The 9,488-nt window shown below is 40.1% G+C and overlaps 1 protein-coding gene across 1 annotated transcript; it reads left to right on the forward strand.

The window, feature by feature from the left end:
* Positions 1-80: 80 nt before the first annotated feature.
* LOC119087166 (tripartite motif-containing protein 43B-like) lies at positions 81-3,240 on the forward strand (the record flags this gene model as incomplete). Its single annotated transcript, XM_037201846.1, has 4 exons — positions 81-311; positions 1,115-1,137; positions 1,513-1,610; positions 2,723-3,240. Coding segments are annotated over 4 exons (870 nt in total), but the record flags the coding sequence as incomplete, so codon positions are not given.
* Between the last annotated feature and the right edge of the window lie 6,248 nt (positions 3,241-9,488).

A 9,488-nucleotide genomic window follows, 5' to 3' on the forward strand; every position in this document is an offset into this window, starting at 1 on the left:
TGAATTTAAGCATAGAAGGATGGAATGAGGGAGGACGAAATACTTTGTAAATATGATTGGGAATGTCTTTTTTTCTTCAGGACTACTTGACTTTTCGGGAAGGAATGATCAGGACAGAGTATAGAAAGCTACATCCACTCCTCTGTGAAGAGGAAGAGAAACACATTGAGTCTATGAGAAATGAAGGCCAATGTGTTTTAGAGAAACTCAAGACAAGTGAAGCCATGATGGTCCAAAAGAGAAAAGAACTAAGGGAAATGTATCAGGAGCTGATGGCAATGTCCCAGGAGCCATATGTGGTCCTGCTGCAGGTAAGCATGGAGGAGTGCAGGAAGAGGCTTTATTGTCTTAGTCCCACAGTGGTGATTGTTATACTAAGATAGTTTTCAATATATCCTGCATTTTTTAAGTTAGTTTCCTTTTCAGAAATTTTCTGGAGAAACAACACTCTGTAATAATCTTGAAAGAACAAGCTTTTTGAAATTATGTTCATAGATACTCCAGGGATTATGTCCTAACTTTTAGCTTTTGTGACTTGCTTTTCTGATAACTGAAATTCAGTGATTTCTGTTTCCAACATTCTTTACCTCTACTTATATATTGTGCACAATATTAAAGTAACCTATGGCTTAATTGCTTCTGCTTGAGTGCTGTGTTTTTGAGAGTCCTTGAGGAGGTTGGCATTTTGAGAAAGGATCCTATGTAGTAGTACATAATACCTTGCAACTCACAATAAAGCTCAGGTCTCTTACCCTGCAATTCTGAAATACACATGTGAAGCACCATGCAGGAGTGAGGCCACCATTTTGAAGTATCCTTAGCTGAAGTATCCCTATGGCTTGTAGACAAGCTCAGGGAAAGCTGCCTTTGCAGCCAGGTGGGGGTTCAAAAGCAATGTACAGTCGATACCCATGTCCTTCTCAAATTACTCTCCAGTCTGATTTCATCAAGAATTGGAGTTCTGCTAGTCTATTTAGTTGGCATTATCTTAAGACATGAATATAATTTCCCAGGATAGATTGCTGTGATAGTGACTGACATTTATATGAACTTTAGAAACAAATATTGTATTTCATTTCTTCAGATATCTAAGTTTTTCTTGTTTTCTTTGCAGGGTTTGGACGACATGTTTAGAAGGTGAGTTTAGCCATCAGTGCAAGTCAGGGTATCCTGAAATATGCTATAAAATTGTCTAAGTTGCCTTAGGTAATGCAGATGTCTTTTATATAGAAAATACTCAATTGCTTTAGTGTGATATTTTTGGGATTCTTTTATTTGTGTTGTTATTTTTATGTGTGTGTGAATGTGTGTGCTTGTACATGCACATGTGTGGAGGTCAGAGGACAACTTTCAGGGAACAACTTCTCTTTCCATCAAGAGTTCCAAAGATTGAACTCAAGTTGTCAGGCTTGTGTAACCTGAGGTGTTTGGCTGAACTTGGAATGAACCTTTTCCTAATCACTGTGTGATATCTTTAGCACCACAGAGTTCAATATTTTCTTTTCCTTGCAGAAGTGAATCAATGCAGCTGAGCATGCTGCAGCCTATTAAGACAGAACTGAATGCCCTACCCATCACTGGACTGACTGAAAGTTACAACCAGTTCCAAGGTGAGTGTCTCCACTGATAAAATGACCAGAGGTACCCTTCAGTCATGAGATAACCTTTGCAAACACAATATTTTAACTCCCCAGAAATATGTCTAGGTAAGTCACATTCTATTTTTATTGAATCACATGGTCATCTTACAAACAAACCAACAAACAGAAATGCATACTAATATCATGTTTTATGTAATAGTGGCTGAAAAGAGACTATCAGTTGTTCATTGAGTAGAATGGTTATTTCACTCTGGACAGTATAATTCAAAGGAAGTGTAGCCAGTGATGGAGATATTTGATTATTGGCCTTTCAATGTGTTCGAAATTAATATTCTACATTGCACTTTACTCCATAGATTAAAAAATACACAAGATAAAGAGGTGCACACTAGTAATCCCAGCATCAAAAACCTAGTGTGTGGAGGACTGCCAATGAGTTTGAGGACAGTCTGGTTAACATATTGAGTTCTATGCCAGTCTAGGACAAATAGAAAGACCCTATCACCAAAGGAACCAAAAAAATCATAAAATAACTTAACAGACAAAGCCATGTATCATGATCAATGAAAATGAAACATATTGATAGGACAAGAGGCAGTGTCTAAATCCCCTTGTAGATCTAAAAGTCAGTTGTAACCTCAGAAAAAGAGTATCAGAGGAAGCAGAGGTTAAAGGTGGACAAATACATTGGGGATCTACTTCTAGAGCATATTTTTATTCTCCTAGAGTATAAATATGCTCAGTTAGATGCAAATGAAAACACCAAAGTGAAAGTTATCACTACTTATATCTACATAAAAATCACTTTTCATGTAGATCCATGAGCACAGACTTTGCTCTGGCCCTTGTTGCAATGCACACATCTTCACATAGGCATGTGTTATTAAAAGTCACCTGACAGAAGAAGACTGAGGCTCCCTCCTCTACAGCATCTAAAATTTTCAAAAAACTTTTCAGCATGCTATCACTCTTTTCTGGTGGAAATCCTTGACATTGGTGTATTTGAGCCAAATATAACCTCAGGTCTTAGCCTCCTCTTTTTAAAATCTCGAAGACTCTGAACCTGTCTCACCTGAGAAATGTAAACGGTCATTTTACCTAAATGTTGTTTCTTCCAACAGTGCATATTTCCTTGCCCAACATAACTATCATCCATCACACGATAAACCTCTTTAATGCCATGAGAAGATTGAGCTTCAGACCTCACCGTAAAGATACATCTGCAGATTATGCTGGATGCTATTATGCTTCTTGGAGATCACAGAGCTTCATCCTAGGGAAATATTACTGGGAGATTGATTTGAAGGACTCTTGGGACTGGGCTGTAGGGGTCTGTAAGGATTCCTTGTTAAGGAATAGAGAACAACTGATTGAACCTGAAGGTGCATTTCTTCTTGTGTGTGTGAAGGAGAGTGATCATTACAGTCTCCTCACCACATGCCCAGTATTCCAGCACTATATAGAGAAGCCACTGGGCCGAGTTGGTGTGTTCCTTGATTGTGAGGAGGGATGTTTAAGTTTTGTGAATGTTGCCAAGAGTTCCCTCATACACAAGTACCCTCCTGGCACCTTCAAAAACCCTGTCTGGCCTTACTTCTCCACAGGGGAAATCTGCAGTCCAGTACAAAGTGATTTTTAAGCATCCCCTACTGTTTTGTATTGCTATTAAATATTAAAATACTATTAAGTGAAAATATGGTAGACTAAATTACCTTTTATTCTGGAGTCCACATATTCCACAAAGTAACCTTATTTCATAGTGATTTTTGTTTGCTTGTTTTTGCATCCTTGACATTAAATAATTATGCTTAGATACTAAGAGAGTAGTCTTAGAGACTCAGGCTCTAGTTGGCTGTTAAAGCCCCTTTCAAGTGTACTAATGACCCTCAGCTGCATTCTAGCCCCATAAAAATATGCTCTACCTATGGGATTCCACTTAATGGTGTCAAGCTGGAGCACAGGATGTATTGTGCTTGCTAATTTAATGTCAATTTGACACAGACTCTTTTGGTGTTTTGAGACATGGTTTCTCTGTCTAGCTTGGGCTGTCCTCTGCATTCCAGGTGCTGGGATTAAAGGCTTACACCACCTACACCTGAAAAAATAATATCCTTTCTTCCCTCCCCCTTCTTCCCTTCCTTTCTTTCTTCCTTTTTTCCTTTTGTTCTTTCCTCCTTCCTTCCTTTTTTCCTTCCTTCCTTCCTTCTCTATCTATTTGTTATTTATTTATTTATTTTTGAATTATATATATATATATAAATATAAATATAACTAAAAAATTGGACATCAGGACGACAATTTACTCAGTTAAAAATGAAGTATACAGCTAAACATAGAATTCCCAAAGGAGGAAACACATCAAATTCCACTTCAGGATGCCTTCATCCCCAGCCTCCTTTCCTAACCCGAGCCTACTAAAGAGAAGGTTCAGGGAGCTGGACATAAAGCTTACTTCACATCCCAATGGTTTCCTTAAATGAAACAAATAATCCAACTTCTGCCCTGGTATTTTCAAAGGCAAATTCTAAATGGCTTCTAGGATCTATTCAACTAGGGGTAAGGCTATGCTTTTGAGGCAGAGAAATTTGCATAAAGGGACATGAAGGGCTCCATCTCCTGGTCTCCTATCAGGTAACACCTGTTACTGTAGTGATTTTAATTCAAACACTAGGAAGATGCCACAAAGGAGCCACAGCATGAATGATAGCACAGGTCATGACTCCATCAATAGTTATTCCATTTAGGAATAATCAATATCTGAATTGTATTTATAGCAAGTAAACTAAATAAACTTTACGTACACGAAATCTTCACCAGTCTGACAACTCCAGTACCCTCACACAGTATTTAACTGGTAACTTACATGTACTATTATCGTCTTTCTCATCATCATTTTACACACTCCTTGGAAGCTGTGTTAAGATACCCATTATGGTTTCTTGTGCTTTCTAAATACTAAACACATCTCAATGATATGACAAATAATACTAAACACATTTTTCTTGCCAGTCTTCTTAGTAGTTATTCCTATCATTGTGTAACCTCGCAATCCCTGAAATAAGGTATCCTTTATTTGGTTTACCATTAAAATGAACAATACATTAGATTTCAGTACAAGCAAGAAATGACTGCATAAACCAGAACAGAACAATGAATACGTTGATATGAATGTGGAAATTTTGAAAGAATCCCACGTCTAGACACAGAATTTGCCTCTATGAGCAATGAACTCCCTAAAGGTTCACCTAATACAAAGTGATCATCCCTTGTGAGGGTTATTCTTGATTGTCAATTTGACTACATATGGAATTAACTAAAACCCAAGAGGCTGTGATTTTTTTCTTGATAGGAATTTATCAATTGAGTCTTTTAAATTGGGAAGACTGACCAAAACCTGGATCTTCTGGAGTGTGCAGATCATGTTACATCCTGCCTACATGATCTACTGGCAGCCTATATAAAAAGGACCTGTGAGAAGGAAAGGGAGGAGAAAGTGGTCCAATTTTATTTCACCCAAAAACATATTAAAAATAAAAAAAACCACACAGTATCCAGGAGCAAAGCAATCTACAGTACATGACTGAGATCCAGAAGGTTATTCAATATTTCATATCTAGAGCATTTCACATAGTTTTCTGTGTGGTTATTGTGATCTCCAGACGGTGGGAAGCAAGGCATCGTTTGCCTCTATTGTCACCTACAAACAGTTGAAAATGAAATAGAGCCTGTGGGAGCGGGAGATCCCAGCTGGATCAAGAACAGAGAGGGAGAACAAGGAATAGGAGACCATGGTAAATGAAGACCACATGAGAAAAGGAAGAAACAAAGTGCTAAAGAGGCCCACAGAAATCCACAAAGATACCCCCACAAAAGACTGCTGGCAATGGCTGAGAGACAGCCGGGACTGACCTACTCTGGTGATGGGATGGCCAAACACCCTAATAGTTGTGCCATAAACCCCATCCAAGTACTGAGGAATATGGATGCAGACATCCACGGCTAGGCCCCGGGTGGAGTGCTGGGAGTCTAATTAGCAAGAAAGAGGAGGGTTTATATGAGCGAGAATTGTTGAAAGCAAGGTTGGATAAAGCACAGGGACAAATAAATAGCCAAACGAATGGAAACCCATGAACTATGAACCAAAGGCTGAGGGGCCCCCAACTGGATCAGGCCCTCTGAATAGGTGAGACAGTTGATTGGCTTGATCTGTTTGGGAGGCATCTAGGCAGTGGTACCAGGTCCTGGGCTAGCTGCATGAGATAGCTGTTTGAAACCTGGGACTTATACAGGGACGCTTGGCTCAATCTGGGAGGAGGGGACTGGACCTGCCTGGACTGAGTCTATCAGGTCGATCTCAGTCCTCGGGGGTGGCCTTGATGTGGAGGTGGTGGGAATGGGGGGTGGGCTGGGGGAAGGGGAGGGGGGCAGGAAGGGGGAGAACAAGGGAATCTGTGGCTGTTATATAGAACTGAATAGTATTGTAAAATAAAATAAATAAAAGAAAAAAAAGAGTAAAATATAAGCACACTGCAAAATACTAAGCACAGAACAATAGTTTTTCTTTTCATTGTTATCTTTTAGTCTTTTTAAAAAGGATTTTTTTATTTTACATGTTGACCTAAGTGTCCACTGCCTCCTTTCCTCCCATTTCCTCCTCCCACTGACTTTTTGCCCACCCAAAATCCACTCCTAATCTGGTTCTGTTCAGAAAAAGAAAGGCTTTCCTTGAGTATCAACAAAGCATGGCATTACCAAGTTTCAAATAAGACTAAGAATCTCCCCTTGCATTAAGGCTGGGCAAGGCAACACAGTATGAAGAACAGATTACCAAGAGCCACCAAGAGCATTGTGGAAGCCTCTGCTCCCATTTTTATGAGTCCCAGAAATAGACCAAGCTCACACCTATGTATATCGAGAGAACTTAGGTCAGTTCCATGCACACAGGCTTTCTGTCTGTTGTTTCCTATGAGCCAGGTGAGTTGTTTCTGTGGATTTTCTTTTGATGTACTTGACCCCTCTTTCTCTTAGAATCCTTCTTCCCTCTCTTCAGCAGGATTTACTGAGCTCTGTCTAATGTTTGGCTATAGGTCTTTGTACCTTTTTCTGTTAGTTACTGGATGAAGCTTCTCTGATGACAACTGGGGTAATCACCAATCTGATCACAGGGAATGGCCAGCTCAGGCTACCGATCCACTATTGCTAGAAGTCTTAAATGTGGTCACATGGTAGATTCATGGGAGTTACCCTTGCATCCAGTTTCTACCTGACCCTAAAAAAGTGTCTCCCCTTTTCAATCATCTCTTTGAGTACTCTTCCCTTCCAACCCACCTCCAAGCTCATTCTTTATGTTCCCATCCCCTCCCACCATCAGTCTACCCAGGAGATCTCTTCTGTTTCTCATTCCCAGAGAGTCCATGTGTCCCTTCTTGGGCCCTCCTTGTTACCTAGCCTATTTGGGTCTGTGGATTGTAGCATGGTTATCCTTTACTTTAGTGTTGATATCTACTTATGAGTGAGTGCATACCACATTTGTCTTGGTGGATCTGGGATACCTCACTCAGGATGATTTTTTTTTCTAATTTTATCAATTCATCTTCAAAATTCCTAATGTCATTATTTTTAACAGCTGAGTAATACTCCATCCTGTAAACATAATGCATTTTCATTTTTTATGGTTACTATGTTTATTATAGGACATGTTCAATAGTTGGCAGTAAAGTATATTTTTTCCACATACATTTTCTTTTTTTATTTTATAATATGATTTAATTTTACATATTAGCCATATATTCCCCTGTCCTCCCTCCCTCCCCTGCCCCTGCCCTTCCCCCTGCTAAACCCCATTCCCATCTCCTCCAGGGCAAGGACCCCCCTGGGGATTCAGCTCAACCTGGTAGATTCAGTCAGGGCAGGTTCAGTCCCCTCCTTCCAGGCTGAGCAAAGTGTCCCTTCATAGGTCCCAGGTTTCAAACAGCCAGCTCATGCATTAAGGACAGGTCCAGGTCCCACTGCCTGGGTGCCTCCCACACAATTCAAGCTGATCAACTGTTTCACTTATCCACAGGGCCACATCCAGTTGGGGGTTCCTCAGCTATTGGTTCATAGTTCATGTGTTTCCACTAGTTTGGCTATTTGTCCCTGTGCTTTTTCTAATCTTGGTCTCAACAATTCTCACTCATACAATCCCTCCTCTTTCTTGCCTATTGGATTCCTGGAGCTCCACCAGAGGCCTGCCAGTGGATCTCTGCATTCACTTCCATCAGTCATTGGATGAGATTTCTAGCATGACCATAAGGCTGTTTGGCCTCTGATCACCAGAATAGGTCAGTTTGGGTTTACTCTTGACCACTGCCAGTAGTCTATTGTGGAGGTATCTTTGTGGATTTCTGTGGACCTCTCTAGCACTTTGCTTCTTCCTATTCCCATGAGGTCTTTATTTATCATGGTCTCTTTTTCCTTATTCTCCCTCTCTGTTCTTGATCCAGCTGGGATCTTCTGCTCCCCTAAGCTCTCTTTCCCTCAACTCTTGCCCTTCATTTCCTCCTGCCTCCTCAAGTTCAGTTTGCTCATTTAGATCTCATCCATTTCTCTGTCATTGGGCGATCCCTGTGTCTTTCTTGGGGTCCTGTTTTCTAGGTAGCCTCCCTGGAGTTGTGAAGAGCAGTCTAGTCATCTTTGTTTTACATCTAGTATCCTCCTATGAGTGAGTACATACCATGTTTGTCTTTCTGAGTCTGGGTAACCTCACTCAGGATGATTTTTTCTAGATCCATCCATTTGTCTGCAAACCTCATGATGTCAGGTTCTGGCTATTAGAAATAAAGATGCTATGAACATAGTTGACCAAGTGATCTTGTGGTATAATTGTGTATCTGCTGAATATATGAGCAAGAGCGGTATCACTGGGTATTGAGGTGATTGGTTACCAATTTTCTGATAAACTGCCATGTATTTCCAAAGTGTCTGTTCAAGTTTGCACTCTTACCAACAATAGAGTAAAGTTCCCCTTACTCCAAGTTCTCTCCAAATTCTCATTGTATACCCTAGGCTGGATTTGAACTAGAAATCTTCCTGTTTTGGCACCCTATTCCTTATGACTGTGGCATTGAAAGTGTGAGCTACTACACCCAGCTAAGTAGTGACTCAAGAAATCTTGTTGTGGAGATTGACTGCTGTATGAGTTCAATCGTTCATCATTTAGAATAATGTTGAAGTTCTAGAACAGCCAAGGCTACAAAGAGAAACCCAGACTTGAACCAACAACCCAAATAAAGAGAGGGGGATCTTTCTTGTGTTAGTGATTTAAGTCTTTAATCAGCATGGGGAAAGCAGAGAGAGGGGTATCTCTTGAGTTCAAAAACACCCTGGTCTATAGCCTGGTCAAGAACAGACAAGGCAACACAAAGAAACCCTGCCTAAAATAACAAATAAAAGCAAGCAAGCAAAAACAAAAGAAAGAAAGAAGGAAAGGAAGAAAGAAATGAAAGAAGGCAGAAGGAAAGAAAGGAAGAAAGAAAAAAAGAGAAAGAGTTTTTTCATGTGTTGTTGTAGCATAACTAATATCAGCACTTGGGATGTGTAGAAGAGAACCAAGGCTGCACAGACAAACCCTGTCTCAAAAAACCAAAATATCCTGTGTCAAGCCCTCTGTCAGATGTGGGGTTGGTGAAGATCTTTTCCCATTCTGTAGTTCATCCTTTTGTCTTGTTGACCATGTCCTTTGCTCTACAAATCTTCTCAGTTTAAGAGGTCCTATTTATTAATTGTTTCTCTCAGTGTCTGTGCTACTGGTGTTGTATTTAGGAAGTGATCTCCGGTGTCAATGCGTTCAATACTACTTCCAAATTTCTCTTCTATGAGGATCACAATAACTAGATTTATATTCAG

Source organism: Peromyscus leucopus, unplaced genomic scaffold, assembly GCF_004664715.2.
Source record: "Peromyscus leucopus breed LL Stock unplaced genomic scaffold, UCI_PerLeu_2.1 scaffold_1627, whole genome shotgun sequence".
Classification (NCBI taxonomy): domain Eukaryota; kingdom Metazoa; phylum Chordata; class Mammalia; order Rodentia; family Cricetidae; genus Peromyscus; species Peromyscus leucopus.